At 47.7% G+C, this 16,951-nt stretch overlaps 1 protein-coding gene across 1 annotated transcript in view; it reads right to left on the bottom strand.

Annotated features, from left to right (window-relative positions):
- The window catches only part of SLC16A2 (solute carrier family 16 member 2), a gene marked incomplete at its 3' end in the record, with an annotated part of 136,464 nt that extends 122,149 nt beyond the window's left edge, over window positions 1-14,315 (bottom strand). The window contains exon 1 of the mRNA XM_080719160.1: window positions 13,695-14,315. Coding sequence (XP_080575286.1) covers window positions 13,695-14,112 — 418 coding nt within the window. The 5' untranslated portion in view covers window positions 14,113-14,315. The remainder of the gene's footprint in view (window positions 1-13,694) is intronic.
- Window positions 14,316-16,951: the final 2,636 nt, after the last annotated feature.

The raw sequence follows: 16,951 nt of genomic DNA, 5'->3' as shown, positions 1-16,951 counted from the left end.
AGCCTGTCTGTTAGATGTTTTATGTGTCTCATCTATTTAATCTCCACACGAGTAATGACAGATATTATCCTTTTTTATGTATGAGAAAACTCAGAGTATAAGAAGTTAAGAACCTTGTCAAGGACAGCCATGTGGTAAGGTATCTGAATATAACAGTGTTTGATTCCAAAGCCCATAGTCATAGTCAGCTGGGCATGGTGGCACAAGCCTGTAATCCTAGTATTTGGAAGGCTGAGACAGGAGGATCACAGCTTTGAGACCAGTTTCAACAACTTCATGAAACCCTGTTTCAAAACAGAAAGTAAAAAGGAGCAGGGGTGTAGCTTGGAGGTCCCTGAGTTCAATCACCAGTACCATGATAAATAAAAAATATCTCATATTAGTAAGGTATTTATCAAATAAATTATGATATGCCCATGTAATAGATTATGTGCAGTTATAAGGAAAGAATGAGGGCTTCATGGATTTAAAGTGTAATACTATCCAAGATACATTTTTTCTGTGTGGTACTGGGGATTGAGCTCAGAGTCTTGCTAAATTCCTGAGGCTGGTCTTGAATCTGTGATTCTCCTGTCTCAGCTTCCCAAATGCTGGGATTATAAGCATGCACGAACAGCTCCTAAATAAATTTGTTGTGGTACTGATTATTTAATCCAGGGGTACTCTACTTCTGAACTACACCCCTAGCCCTATTTTATTTTTTATATAGAGACATGATCTTGCTGAGTTACTCTGTGCTGCCCTTGAACATGCTACCCTCCTGTTTCTGTCTCTCAAGTACAGGGATTACAGGCATGGACCATCACGTCCAGCTTTGAAGATAAAATTTTTTTTGGTGTATAGTACTGGGGATTGAACACAGGGGTCTTCTGCACTGAGCTTCACCCCCAAATCTATTTTACTTTTCATTTTGAAATAGGGTCTTGCTAAGTTGCTGAGGCTGTCCTCAAACCTGTGATCCTTCTGTCTCAGCCTCCCAAGTACTAGGATTATAAGTGTATGCCGCCACGCCCAGCTGAGAGACCCTGTCTTTAAATAAAAAATAAAATGGACTGGGGATATAGTTCAGAGGTAGAACACTCCTGGGTTCAATCCTAAGTACCACAAAAATAAATAAATACATAAAATTTAAAAAGTAGAGTGTACACATACAATCATGTGGACAACATATAGAATCTCTTTAAAAGTCATACCAAATAATGCTGGTGACCTCTGAGGAGGAAATCAGGGTGTCTGAGACACAGAAGTGGGAGACTTCTCACCATAGTACTATGTAAATTTTTCACCATTTCGTTTCACACAGTAGTGCCTAGAGATGAACTCTGGAAAAGTCCAGGGTGAGAAGAAGAAAGGCTACTGCCTTTCTCAGGGGCTGAGTTGGGGAATGCCTAGGGTGGCAGCCCATTCCCTTGCATCCATTTCCCAACCTTCTTACAAACCAATCTCCACTGCATGGAACTACTCCCAATGCTACCTAAGGTCAGATCTTTCCATATCCCAGCTCTCTACCCATAAGATGGGAACCAGAGGGAGTAGGATTAGGTGATATCTAAAATGGCTTCCAGCTCAGATTTTTAAATAACTGAAAATCAAGACAGTAAGACCTAGTATTATTGAAATTTTAGTTTCAAAGAAGGGCTTAGAGATTTTGTTTTGTTGTTTTCAACAAAAAGAAATAAACATACCCATTCTAATTTGCCAACAAGTTGGTCTTAATAGAAGCTCCCTAAGTGGCTGTTGAAATACTTGCTCAAAACTGCTATTGCAATTTTCCTTTGTGAAGACCACAGTGCTGTGGCCTCTGTTCTCTAGGGCTATCCTGTTTGGAACACAAGGAAACTGGCCCACTCAAAGCCGAATACAAAGGAGCAAGACTCCTTCTATGCTTAATGTCCCCTGTCCCAGACCTTCTGACCCTAAATATCCCTTTCCTTCTTCCTTGCTACCTGCAGGAGAACAGAGGATCTGTGAGAGACCCTCGGGAGGAAGTGACACCCTAACCTCACCCACCACCCGCCCCCCCATTCCCTAGCAACTCCTACTAAAGAAACTTAGTCCTTGACTCGTAGGGAGGTTTGTGAGCTCCTGCCAAGTGCTGTAAATATTTCAACATGCCTCGTTTCCTTGAATGTATATGACGTGGGGTCTGGCCCCTCCTCTCCCTGGGCTCTGAGAGAGCTAACAAAGAAAACACAGCCAGTTCTCAGCTACAGGACACCCGGGTAAAACTGCAGAAGAATCCAGGGGTGGGGAAGGGAAGATGGAGAAGAGATGGAGTGGGAAGGTAAGAGATGGGGCAAAATATTGAGAGAGAGGGGGGGGGAGGGGGAGGGGGAGGGGGAGGGGGGAGAGAGAGAGAGAGAGAGAGAGAGAGAGAGAGAGAGCACATTTATGCATGTGGTACTGAGGATTGGTCCCTGAGCTACATTCCCAGCTCTTATTTATTTTGAGGCAGAATCTCCTTAAGTTGCCAAGCTGGCCTCGACCTTATGATCCTCCTGCCTCAGCCTCTTGAGTCAGAGATTACAGGCATGCACTCTCATTCCTGGCTTAAATAAAGATTTAGAGAAAGGTATAGTGACTCCATTTCAAGGAATCAGAAAAGGATACTACTACTACTAATAATAATAACAAGAACAAGAACCAGTTCATAACTTACAAAGAACTTTCACATACCACAATCTCATTTGAGCCTTCCACAGTCTTATCAAAGTAAGTATTGTTTGCCTCCTTTTGTAGATGAGAGTACTGAAGCCCAGAAACATTGTGTGACTTGTTCAGGTTAAACAAGTAAGTGACAGTTTCTTTGGTCCTTTTTGAACTCAAGGATTATGAACTTTTGTATAGAGTCTCTGGGCTGAGTGAGATAGGTAGTTAGAGAACTATGTCCTATCTCCTGAGATTGCCAATCTTTTGTATACTAAACCCTTTCTTGCTCATCTCTTTTTACTCTCTAGTCATAAGGCTCCCCAGAGGCTATAATAATAATAATAATAACAATAATAATAATAATTTTCATCATCATCAACAACTCTGCAGGAGTGTCCCTCTATAGCTGCCTCCACATCTGGACTATGTATTAAGTGTATGAAAGGAGGAGTTCCATCTGGTCATGGTGGCATACACCTGTAATCTCAGTATTTGTAAGGCTAAAGCAGGAGGAGGACAGGTTCAAGGACAGCCTCCGCAACTTATTGAGACTCTCAGAAACCTAGCAAGACCCTGCTTCAAAAACAAAAAAATAAAAATGGCTGGGGGTATAGCTCCTGGGTTCAATCCCCAATCACATACTCTCTCTCACACACACATGTATATGTGCACGTGCACGCGCAAGCGCACACACACACACACACACACACACACACACACACACACAGGGCAGAGTTTCCCAGACTTAGACTGTCTGGGTCCAAATTCTGGCTCTGCCATTATTTGGCATGCAAACTTTGACAATATTTAAAAGATAGGATAGAATTTTCAAGAATTAAAATTAATTTGGAGCCAGGTGTGGTGGCACATGCCTGTAACCCAAGTATTTGGGAAGCCAAGACAGGAGGATCTGAAACAGAAGGCTCTGAGGCCAGTCTCAGCAAGTTAGCAAGAACTTCATCAATTTAGCAAGACCCTGTTTCAAAGTAAAAAAATAAAATAAAATAGGACTGAAGGTCAGCTCAGAGGTTAAAACTCCCCTGGGTACAATCCCCAGTATCAAAACACACACACACACACACACACACACACACACACACACACACACTAAAACGGGTCTGGAGCCAGTGGGCTGGGCCCGGAGTCTGCTGTGGCGTGAGGCCAGGTCTGGAGCCAGTGAGGCCAGGCCCAGAGCCTATTGCACGGCAGGCCTGGAACTGGGGCCTGCTCCACAGCAAAGGGCCAGCAGTTTTCTTCAACTGTGTGTGTGGCCAGGAAGCAATAGAAGCTGCCACTGCCTCACCTAATCTCTCAGCAGATTTCTAGATCCAAGTGACCTCTATTTAAAAAAAAAAAAAAACTGGTTGTCAGTGGATTATCCTGTCAAAGTTACTCACCTTCTGGCTTTCGGGTTTTCAGTAACTGGGAAGAAGTGTGGAGAAATAGAAGCTCTAATACATTGATGGTGGGATTGCAACCACTTTGCAATCACTTTGGAGAACAGTATAGAAGATCCTCAAAAGAAGGAAAACAAATTTACCATATGATCCAGCAAGACCACCTCTGGGTATCTACCAAAAAGAATGAAAATCAAAATACCAAACTAATGCATGAACAACCATGTTCATAGCTACATAGTTCATCATTGCCAAACTGTGGAACCAGCCAAGGTGTCCTTCAACAAATGAGTGGATTTCAAAACTATGGGATATGTACACAGTGGAATTTTGCTCAGCCAGAAAAGAGAACAAAATTATGGCATTTACAGTGAAATGTCACAAAAAATAAACATTCAGATGCTTTTTTCAATGTAAAAATATTAGGGAGAAATGGGTAACAGGAGGAACTCTAGATGAAGAAGGGATCCTATAGAGGAGCAATGAAGGTGACGTATCTGAGGGGATAAGAGGGAGGATAAGGGAAACTCTTTAAAGCACATGGTGTATTTAAACATACCAAAGTCAATCAGAAAGCCAAGCATGGGTAGGTGGGACGGGGAAGGAAGGGTTTAGGAATTGGGTAGGAGCTGATTGGGTGATGTGTGCATGTATATCTCCACAAGCTTTTTTATCCCATTGAGATGTATGACTACAATGCACCAATACAATTTTATTTAAAAAAAAAGAATTGGAGCCAGGCATGGTGGTGCATGCTTATAATCCCAGCATTTGGGAGGCTGAGACCAGATGATCATGGTTCACGGCCTCAGCCTCAGCTACTTAGGCCCTTTGCAACTCAGTGAGACCCTGTTTAAAAAATAAAAAGACTTTGCTGGGTGTGGTGGCGCACGTTTGTAGTCCCAGTGCTTGGAAAGTTGAGACAGGAGGATCACACAGGTTTGAAGCCAGCCTTAGCTACTGAGTGAGGCTCTCAGCAACTTAGTGAGACCCTGTTTCCAAATAAAGTATAAAATAGGTCTGGGAATGTAGCCTGGAGGTTAAAAAAAGCCCCCGGGTTCCACCTTATGTACCACAAAAAATAAAAAATAAAAAGACTGTATATATATATATATATATATATATATATATATATATATGACTTACAAAATAGGGCTGGGGGTATAGCTCAGAGGTACAATGCCCCTATGTTCCATTCTCAGTACCAAAAAAAAAAAGAATTGGTATATGTAATGTGCTTAGTGTAGCGCCTTATATAGACTTATTTGCACATTTTAAATAAATATTGAGATTGTTATTATAACTAACTAGTACTACTACTATTACTATTAGTGTGCTGGGCAGAAGTAAGAAGCTAGATGTCAAAGAAATCCCACTGTGGCGGGGAGGGTTCATAGGGAGTTGTCTCTAGTCGTCTACCCAGTTTCCTTGGGATTAACAACCCTGCATGAGCCATGAGCCTGCATGAGAGGGACATGAGCCATGAACAGAAGAGTTCTTTTGTTTGCAAAAAACTCTGTGACCTGAACAAGTGGCTGAACCTGTGACCTCAATCTTGTAGGCACCATGTTCTAAGCAACTGTGTTAATTGGCCCAGACAGACACCACACACCCAATTATTCACATGTACACACAAATCTGGATACATGGGTGAGTGTGCGTACCCTTCAAGCCTGGGGAAGACAGTGGGTGGGGACTGATTATTGAGCAACATTTACCTTACCCTTTTCTCTTGAGCTACACAGAGGCAGGGAAGCAACTAACTCAGGAGTTTCACTGCCTCCTCTCTAGCCTTCCTAAAGGCACTTTTAACTCTAGTTAGGGACTTGTGTGTCTGTCTTTTCCCTTCTGTGACCCTCCTACAATTGCACAGCATTTTTTGGTGAGAAGATGCTAGGGGGTTAAAATAGAATGAACCAGACCCCTGAGTTACCAAAAGCCAATCTGAAATCTAGAGGTTCACCTCGCCCAGGAGATGATAGTGAGGATTTGAAGAGATTGGGGTCTGAGTGATCAGGACATTTACTAAATACTATTGAATAAGCTGGGTGTGGTGGTGTGTGCCTGTAATCCCAGTACTTGGGAGAGTGAGACAGGAGGATTTCAGGTTCACAGCTTGCCTCAGCAACTTGGCAAGACTCTTTCAAAATAAAATAAAATAGGCCTGAGGGTGTAGCTCAGAGGTAGAATGCCCCTAAATTCAATCCCCAATACCAATAAACAAACAAATACTACTGTTGAGTAATGACCAATTATAATATGATCTCCCAGACTGAGGTCTGAGAGCTATGAAAGAAGAGTTGTGGGGATGACAAAAAGGATCATAGCCAAGTTGGGTGGTGGCGCACACTTGTAATCCCAGCATTTGGGAGGCTGAGACAGGAGGATCACAGTTCGAGGACAGCCTCAGCTACTTAGTGAGGTACTTTGCAACTCAGTGAGACCTTGTTTCAAAATAAAGAATAAAAAATAGGGCTGAGGGTGTAGCTCAGAGGTAGAATGCCCCTGGGTTCCATCCCCAGTACTGCAAAAAAAAGGGGGGGGGAGGATCATAGCTGTTATCTTACTGCAAATATCTTGAGGTAATGGTTTCCACACTCTTGAGTGCTCCGAAGAAAGTCACCCTTTACTCAGAGCCTGAAGAGCAAGAGAGGAGAGAAAGGGAAAAGAGAAAGAGAGCCCTCTGTGGGATGTATAGGAGCAGGCCTAGGACCCCAGCTGAAATTGAGCCTGCACAACATCCTAAACCCTGGGTGTTCATCTAACTTAGCAGTGGTAAGAGAAGAGAGGGAACATTATTGGGTGGGAAAAGGGTGGCACGTCTAGCAAATATGATTTAGAAATCCACTGTGAAAGTAGTTGCTTGTAAGCCAATTTCATCCTTTCCCCTCCCACTGTTTCCACAAATCAGAGTAAAGTAGAGAATAAAAGAGGGCAGGACTGCCAGGGTGAAGAGGTTGTTCTCCCTCAAGGAACTCAAATAGGCCACATTCCCCATCTATAAGAAGAAGCCAAATGATTTCACATTAGCAGCTGCAGCAGCCACCTTCAGAGCAGGTGGTTACCTATCTCTTGGTTTAGTCCTCTGTCACCCCTGAGGCCAGCAAAATCTGGGATGGCCTAGACCCTCTTCCCAGCAACTTTTGAATACAAACAAGGATGTAGGATGAGGGGAGGAGAAAGATAGGACGAGACTTGCAATAAATGTGACCCAGCCCCATGGGTGGAGGATACCAAATGGGTCCAGGCCTAGAGCTACAATCCAAGCTGTCCATACTCTCGCTATCACTCTCACCTAGCAAGTTTCCCTGGCTGGGTCTTTTGTACTAGGTTGCCTCTGTCTGTTACATTAAACCTGACTCCATTGACAGACAGGAAAAGACTTCTTTGATGGAATATTCATAATCCTTGGCTTGGTGTGTGTTTCAGTATGTGTGTGTGCTATGTGTGTCTGTGTGTCTATGTTAAGAACAAAGCCTTTTCTCTAGGGTTTATTCATTCAGTCCCCAGGTGAGATGGCTCCATTCAAGACAGGAAATCCCACTTCATCATCTGTATCATCTGCAAAGAGTAAAGGATTCTTTTTCTTCAAAATGTAGCAAAGCAAAAAAGATGATAGAGGAAAAAGCAATGCATTCTGCTGGAAAACAGATCTGCTCAAAAGGTAGTGATGGCATCCTATTTGTTGTTGTTGTTTGTTTGTTTTGTTTGGGTAATGAGGATGGAATCCAAGAGCATTCTACCTCTATGCTACATTCCCAGCCCTATTTTTATTTTTTTATTTTAAAGACCTCACTAAGTTACAGAGGTTGGCTTCAAATCTGCAATCCTCCTGTCTCAGCCTCCCAAGTACTGGGATGACAGGCATGCACCACCTCACCCAGCTAGGATGGCATCCTTTAAATACTTCTACAAATGTTGACAGTACTGCTGCTTGTTTATTCTTCTCAAGACATATGGGAAAATATTTCCAATGACCATAAAGTATAAATCCAAAAAAAGAAGAGAGAAAGAGGTCTGTGCTGACTCCTTCACTAGGCACACTTTCAGCTAAGCCCTGAGTGAAGCTGACCTTGACCAGATATGGACTGTGGACACCCAGCACGGACTTCTGCAAGATCCCAAGCAGCAACCCTTCCCTCCCCCACCGCAGTGGGATCCAGGCAGCAGCCCTGAGCCAGCTGTAAAAATTCCCTGTCTGAAGTCCCCTAAAGGGAACCTCTGTATCACATTTAGGAATCTTGGTTTACTCTTCTAGCCTGCATTAACAGCAAACCGAGGTCACACTGACTATGCACTTCTGAGAAATGAGACCAAGCTGTGGGAAACTAATTTTCAAGAGAGGGATCCAAACTAAGGGCTGAGGAAATTTATAGTTCAGTGCTGTTAAGGAACTGCTTCAAATGCTGGGAAAGAGCAGCATACAGACCCACCCTCCTAGCCTGTAGTAGGCCAACTGGACGGGGTTCACTTGGAGGCCCTATTCCAGCCATACATTCAGAGTTGCTCTTACATACTCAGTAAAAAGGAGTGTGTCTTTTAACCACATGCATATGCATGGGTAGCCCCATAGTCTATGAATGCAAATAACATGAAAAAACAATGTCTGCATGGCTTTTCCAATCACCTCCTGGCCCTTCCTCACCCACATTCAGGCAGCTTAACAAATTTTCATTTGCCTGAATGAGTCAAATTTATGCTAGATGAATAGTAAAGAATAGGATGCTGTGCAATTCTTTATTTCTCTCTCTCTTTTTCTCTTTTTCCTTCTCTTTCTCTTTCTTTCGTGGTACTGAGGATTGAACCTGTGGCATTCTGCCTCTAAGCTACACCACCAGCCCTACTTTTTTAAAATTTGAAACAGGCTCTCACTATATTGCTGAGGGTCTCATTAAGTTGCTGGGGCGGGCCTTGAATCTGTGATCCTCCTGTCTCAGTTTCCCAAGTACTGAGATTACAGGACAGTGCCCCCACACCCAGCTAATGTTACACAGTTCTAGAAGGACAGAATGTCAGAGCCAGAAAGTTCATATAATCAAGCCCTCTCATTTCACAGATTGAGAAACTGAGGTACAGAAAGGCAAAGTGACTGTTCGAAATCACAGAACAAGTTAGGAGCAAAAACTGTCTAACTCCTAGACACTGCCTAGCTAATATCACTGAGGTCACCAGCTATTTTGGGGGGTCCAGATTTGGCCTGAGGCCTTGCTCTTTTTAGATTTAGAATGAACACTTGAGGCTACTGGTCAGTGAGCCAAGGATCCAGCCTTAACCAGCTAACCCATCTCAAACAATCCTCCTCCTGTTGGCTTCCAAATGTCCTGATCTCTCATTCTCATCATTTCCAGTATGAATCCAGGTTGCAGTTGGGGAATCCCATTTGCTTGGAGAGGAGGTCAGGGAATGACTTGAAAGAGAACTGGCCAATGGCCCTGTGGCCTGAAGTTCACAGCAGGCTCTGATCCAACATAATCTAGCTCTGTTAGACAGTAGGCAAATGCCTGTAACCAAAGTCAAGAGATTGGCAAATTTGCTCAAAAGATACCTTAATCCCAAAGTCAGCAATTTAGTGGCAAACTCAGGGAGACATTGAACCAAGCAATGTAAATCCCTAGGATGGGAAGGAAAATGACAGCCTGCTGTGCCCCAGCCCTAGCCACCTCCTTGGTACTCTTGCTTCACCCAAAGGCAGAATGGACCATTCTTCCTCATGATTATAAATTCTGCCTCCATCGGAGTGGTCCATCAGTCTTAATCATCTTGTACCAGTAGTGAACCTTCCTGATCATTTTCTCTTTTCCTGGTAGTAAGAATCCTAGCCCTGCCTTGCCTCCTCAGGAGCTTGCAAGAGCCATGCTTATAAACTGCCCAATAAAAACACCTCTCATCACATTTTATGGCTCAGTGCTAGACTTGTAGTGGCGGTGGAAAAAGCAGGGTAATGGGTTTACTCTGGAGCACATTAAAAAAAAACCCTTTAGTTTAGATCCAATGTTAGTAACTTTGTCTTGTTCTGCTTTTTCCCTGAACCTCAAACCCTGTCCCCACTTAGGACATCAATAGTGATCTATCTAGGGCTAATTTGCTCTTCTTTCTCCTAAAATGTTCCCTTTTCATCCCAGAAAACCATATTTGACCTCTATTTTTCACAAAATTGCCTGGTTGCCTCCTTTCTGATCAGTGGCTTGGTCTGGGTTAGAGCCCTCCCAAATTTTTCACAATTTCTGAAAAAGTATAGGCTCATTTCTCTCCTTATCTTTTCCCTTTTTTCCCTAAGCCAGACCTTAGTCACTTGACTCCCTCTCAGCAACCTTTTCCCTGCCAGTACTCTCAGGCCTAGAACTCAGGAAAAGCTAGATTCCCTTAAAACAGGTGAAAAGAGGGCACAAAATAATACTACTGGTACCCAGAACTGTGCACATCATAGAATTCACAAAGACTCTACATTCAATGCTCTAGTATGACTTGAATTTGACATCCCTCCTACTTCCTGTGGCTTTTTCCCATGTCCAGACAACTTCTGATGTGGAATTATTACCCAAACATCAAAATTATCTTCCAAACTGGGCATGGTGGTGCATGCCTATAATCCCAGTACTTGGGAGGCTGAGATAGGAGGATCACAGTTTTGCCAGCCTCAGCAACTTAGGCCCTCAGCAACTTAGCAAGACCTCCTGTCACCAAAATAAAAAAATAAAAATAGGGCTATGAATGTAGGTTGGAGATAGAATGCCACTGGGTTTAATTCCCAGCAACACACACACACACACACACACACACACACACACACACACACACACACACGCCCTGTCTCTGGGACTCCTTTACAGGTATAAATTTTGGACCCATCAAACCAATCAGCACAGCTTTAGGGCTGTGAAGATGTTAGGCTTAACCAAAACTAATTTGGGTTATGGGGTACCTCCAAACATAAAAGTCATAGATTTTTAAAGATGGAAGTTGTGTCAGACATTAATAGAAATGGAAAAAAAAATCATCATATGATAGAAACGGACAAGCATCAACTTCTTTGTATGTCCAGCAGAATGGCTATTGGACAAATATACTGGCTGAAAAAGATGATAGCAAACATCTATTCGATTTTCCATCCCTCTCAGACACCAGGGTTATGGCACAGGCAACTGGGAAACTTTCAGAAAATGGCACACAGTATGTGCAGGCAGAGGCATTTGGAATCTTAGGATCTAAATAAGACATTTGGAATCTTAGGGTTTAAATGGTGGCTCAGGATAGCCAAGGGGCTCAAGAAAGGTAGTGCAGAGGGTGAGATTTCTGGGAGTTCCAGAATGTAGTGGGTATTCCCAATGTTTCTGAAATAAAAACTTAGGTGTTTCTGAGAGGGTCCAGTATCAAAAACAACTTCAGCGAATTCAAGATAACACCACAGCCAAGGATCCAAGCCAAAGTCTTCCCAGACTTTGAGAAGACTTTGGGATATACCAAATTCCTTTCGGTCACTCTCTGACCTACACTCTCCATAATTTAAGCCAGTAACCTCAGCTCCGTAGTGGATCTGGTCCACGTCAGATTACACTCTAGCCACACCTCTGCATAGACCATTACACCACCGCCCCCTGCCAGCTGCACTGTGAGGTCTTGACCGGAAAGTCTCAGCCAGCCCTCCCCCTGAGTCCCCTATGATCACCTACTTTGAAGTTTGTTCCCCAGCAGTGAACCTCTTCCTGGTAAAATAGTGGGTTTTCCAAGTTTTATTACACACTCCTCAAGCCCCAGCTCTAGGCCTGCTCACACTACATATATGCCAGGACCCAGCTTCGGCTGGGCCTCTGCTGCTTCCCTTCAAGTTGCACCCAGGCTTTGCCACTGGCCCCAAAGGCCAACAGCCTGCTCTCAACCACAGCACAACTGGCCTAGCAGATGCTCCCCCCACCCCCACCCCCACCCTGTAACTCAGGCAACCTCCCAGGCCCTACCCTGGCAGCCTTCCCAAGGGCCCCTGAACTGCATCAAAGCAGGGAAAAGGTGGTTCCAGAGATTAGCGCTGCAGGGACCTTCCCCCAGAAGTTGTTCCACCGGGTCCAGGGACCCCTCCACTCCAGTGTCAGGCCCTCTGGCTAGTGGTGAGACTGCCCTTGACAGCTGCAGTTGCACACTGGAACTTTCTTCAAGTGGAGTCCACACTGTGACTGTGCCAATGGGTCACAAGGTCTGAGGCACCAAAAGCCCCCAAAGCCCCTTGTGCCCGGGTCAGCCCAGTAAAGCTGCAAAGTAACAACACAAGGCCTTGGTTGAAGGCGGTGGGAGAGGATCTTCCAGAGGAATCTACAGGTAGATGCCTCAGAACCCAAGGTTTCTATATTAACAATCTCCAGGCCCCCACAGACGGTAGCAGGAGTACCTGTTGGGAACTGACATGAGGAGACAACCCCTCAGCCCCACGGCCACACTGAGAAAACCCACATTTTGCAAGTTGCCAACTTGGGGCTGTGTCGCCTGGGGCTGTGTTGCCTGCTGAGAGAGAGAGAGAGAGAGAGAGAGACAGACAGACAGACAGACTGATTTTTTGAGACTTTCAGGAGAAGGTGTCCCAAGCCTTCAGCTCCGTCTGCGACCAATCACCAGAACTGCTGTGGGCTTCTTCCACAAAGCGAGATGGCTCCTGTGGAAGCCAGGAGCACGGACCCTGGGGAAGGGGGGTGGGGTGGGGGTGGGGGTTGCATCCAGGAGCCTGGAAGCACAAGGGCTATGCCCCCAACCCTGTCTGTTGTAGAGAAGGAGACCAAGTGAGCTCCAAACCAAAGCCAAGAGTGGCAGGGCCAGCATTCCGGCTTCAGGCGGAAAAGAGGCACCCGGCAGATAGCGGAGACTCCTGGCGCGGAGGAGGGCACGGCTTAGGCTGAGGGTGGCTCGGAGGGAGCCACGGAGCCCAGTCTGCCTGCCGCCTCCAGGCTCTCTGGCAGGAGCCCGCCTCCCTGCCCGCTTGGGGCTCAGCTCAGAGGGCAGCGAGATACTCTCGCTCCCCTAGGGCGAAAGGGGACTGCCTGGCCAGGCTGGGCCATGACCACAGCAGGCAGGGACGTGCACACACCCCCACTCCTCTGTCTCCGACACACACACACACACACACACACACACACACACACACACACACACGCCTGCCATGTGTTTAACTCTGAGCGAAGAGTCGCCAGGATTTCTGAAGTGGTTTTGACAGAAAACACCTCCGCTCCACCACAGAAACCCGGGCTTGCAGCGGAGATATTGGAGCCCGCCCCGCCTCCCAACTCTCTCCTCTATTCATGACTTCGGGCTCCTCTCCCCACCTCACACACCCCTTAAAAAATATCCTGCAAATATTTTCGCCCAGCACCCATGGGCAAAGTACTTTAAACAATTCCAAAAGGTGAGTCTGGATTTGTCCCTGGACCAAAAAAACTCATTGATCAATGAATGTCCCAGTTGCCACCCCTGGGAAGTCTTGCGCCTAGTCTCCATAGCCAAGGCTGCCCTAAGTGCGGCAGCCGGCGCCCTAGCAGGGCCACGGGTACAAGGGGAGGAGTACTAGTGGCCTTTGGAGGGGCGCCTGGGACCAGGAGGCATGGAGGCAGCTGCAGGAGTGGACAGCCTGGCTCAGAACTGCCAAGTGAGGCGCGTGGGGCTACTCACCTGCCTGGAACTCCACTTGGCGATTTTTCTCTTTTTCCTCCTCCAGCAGCATGGAGTAAAGGATCCCGACGGAGTTATGGATGCCGAAGATAGAGCCGTTGCACCAGGTGGCAGCGAACACCACCATCCAGCCGAAGCCACCCTCGGGAGGCTGGAAGCCACGCGCCGTGCCGCGGGTCTCCACAGTGGGCGTGGGCTCGGGTTCCCGCTCAGGCTCTGGCTCAAACTCCAGCTCCCGCAGGGGCGCGGGGTCCGGGAGGGGCTGGGGCTCGGGCTGGGGCTGGGGCACTGGCACGGGCTCCAGCTCGGGCTCCGGCCCCGGCTCTGGCTCGGGACTAGCCACCGGCTCCTGCTGTTCCTGGTCTGCCTCCTGCCCGGGCCCCGTGGCTTCCTCGATCACCCGGCTTTGCAGCGCCATCGTGGCCGGGGGACTGTGGCGGCTCGGGCTGGAGGAGCCGCTGTGTGTGGCTAGTACTTGTTTCTGCTGCTGCTACCGCGGCTGCCTCTGCCTCCTCCTCCCGGCTCCGCGCCCCAGCTGGCCAGCCCGTCCCGCGACAGACGGTCCCTCAAGCCCTCTCCTCCTCCTCCGCCCCCGTCCAACCCCCCTCCTCCTCTCCCCATGTCATCTCTCTCTCCTCCCCCTCCTCCCCCCACCTCTTCCTCCCTCAACAGGCAGCCGCTACAGCCTCGTTTCTCCCCAGCCTTTCCTCCTCCTCTCGCTTGCCTACCTACTCTAACCGCAGCTGCCTCTTCTAAGCTCCCCTTCCAAACGACAGAACCCTGCTCTCCTGGTCCAGATGTCCAGTAGAGGGAGAATTCAAAGAAAAGAAAAAGACAGCACACAGGATCCTGTTCCCCTGCACTCTCCTCCCCACGGGCTCGATTAACCCCGAGTCTCCACGGAAAACACTGTCTGCCCTTCGCTCCCACTCCCTCCTTCCTCCCAAGTAGCCTGCAACCGGGGTGGCCCTAAGAACCCCAAACACGAGAGCTAGCCTCCGATTGACCCCACCCTGCCCTTGGGAGTCCCTGTGTCTCCGCTTGGGCTTGAGGGAGGCGCCTAGAAGGGACAGCCTGGGCTTCATCTTCTCGAGTCCCTGGACTCGCCCCCCCCCCAAAAAAAAAACACACACTGACCTGTTAACCCCCCGGAGTCTTCCCCTACCCCCGCCCTTCCCGGCAAATCCCAGGCGGGGCAGGAGGGGAGGAGGCGGCTCCTCCGCGAGGCCCGCCCCTCCCGGCAGTCAATCAGGGCTTTGTTTGCGCCAACCTGGAGCCCCGAGGAGCCGCAGAGGGCCGGGTCTGAGCCGAGCCAGGGCAGGATCTGGGCTAGGGGCCGGGTCAGAAAGGGAGGGAGGGGCAGTGGCACCCGAGGGGCCGGGCCCAGGCCAGAGCGGGAGCCCAAGCACAATTCAGAGACCTCCTGGCTCTGTGTCCCAGACCCAGGAGCGAGGAGTCGGGGACCGAGCCCAGTCACCAGTTTGGGCAAGGGCTGCCCCGCCCCCGACATCCCTTGGGCTTCGGCAGGCACTTTTGGGGTGCTTGGGACTGCGCAGAGCCTCAAGCAGAGGAATGTCTTCCTAGCCCCCACCGCCCCCCTTCCTCCCATCTCGGGCACACAGGAGTGGAAGGCCCACTGAATGTCCCAGAGTCAGACCCCAGCCCTGCGAGGGTAGGGGAGAGTTAGCTCCCCAGGGAGCGCGTGAATCCCGAGAGGACAAAAGGGGTGGGGTCGGGGGGGGGTCTATCCTGCAGGAGCAGTGTTTCCAGCCGGGGTGCCAGGCCAGGCGGTTCCCAGACTCAACCTTCGCCAGTCCCACTAGGCCTGTGCATTCAATGAGCTAAGTAGGAGGCCTCGGTGTTGTTATAAAGCTACCCGGCTCCCCACAAGCAGGAGGGTTAGCACTAAGCCCTCATTTCATTAACCCTCCTGCTAGGTGAAAGACTGCATGCTGGATGGAAATGCAGCCCAGGGCTTCCTGACCACGTCTGTGCCAACAAACACAGTCATTAAGCACCTGAGGGCAGGCGGAGCTGGGTTAGAGGAGTGAGGCGTCCTGAGAGGCTCCCAGTGCCAAGAGAGGAATCTGGGCCAAATTCTCAAATCACTGGCCCTTGCCACTCAGCAGAGTAGGCATTATGCAAAGAATAAAGCACGTCCCTCATTGCTCCACGGTATTATCGCCAGCTTTTTGCACACCCCCAAACTGTTTAACATTTCATAGGTAAGGGAAGTCAAAGACAAGCTAGACTTCAAGGAAGGTCTCCATCCAGCAAAGCCTCACACTCTTCCCTGGACTGCAACACAGGAGTCTAAAACTTGATGCTCTGGAGAAGGAGACACAGGAGGGAAGGCGGGTGTCCATGATGGGTCTAGAATATTAAGTAGCATTTGAACAGGCTGGCTGGGGGTGGTCTCCTTCTTCAGGGCATGCTATGAGCTCAAAGCACAGAGACATAGAAAGACTTCACTCATAGAGGAAAGTGAAAGCTAATTAGGCCAAAAAGTTAATATGTATGCTGCCTCTCCCAGGAAACATTTGCATTTAATAAAACGGCACAGTGCTTCTGCCATAGGAATGACAAATCATAAACATTACGGGCACTGGGGTTTAAGGTTTGCTTTTGTGTCATACACGGGGCCAACTGATGCTCTAGGGGAATCTTCTCCTTGATACTCACTTTCCTGACTGAACCTAAGTGAGACCCTGAAAAGGTTATTTCTAACCCCAGAACTAAAAAATAGACCCTGGAGTTCTGTTCCCTATCTAAATCCTTACTGAATTCTACTGCCCTCATCATTTGAGTTGGTTTTTAGATCACTGTAGTGAGATGGAACTACTGGTGGGGGATGACACCCACTGAGAATCTCCTGTTAACCTAGCCCTATGCTGGGCCTACTACATTACACAATCTCATATAATCTTCATAACAACTCTACTGGGTTTCTCCCCATTTTATTTTATTATTTATTTATTTATTTTATTTGCGGTACTGTACTGGAGATGGAACCCAAGGGCATTCTACCTTTGAGCTACACCTCCAGTCCTATTTTTTATTCTTTAGTTTGAAACAGAGTCTCACTGAGCTGCAAAGGGCCACACTAGCTGAGGCTGTCTGCGAACCACAATCCTCCTGTCTCAGCCTCCCAAATGCTGGGATTACAAGTGTGCGCCACCACGCCCAGCTTCTCCCCATTTTATAAATGAGGGTATAGAGGCTCCGAGAGGTTGTTGGTTGTTTAAATCAACAAAGCT

This window comes from Muscardinus avellanarius, assembly GCF_963383645.1.
Source record: "Muscardinus avellanarius genome assembly, chromosome: X".
NCBI lineage: Eukaryota > Metazoa > Chordata > Mammalia > Rodentia > Gliridae > Muscardinus > Muscardinus avellanarius.
This window is presented reverse-complemented; position numbering and strand designations above follow the sequence as displayed.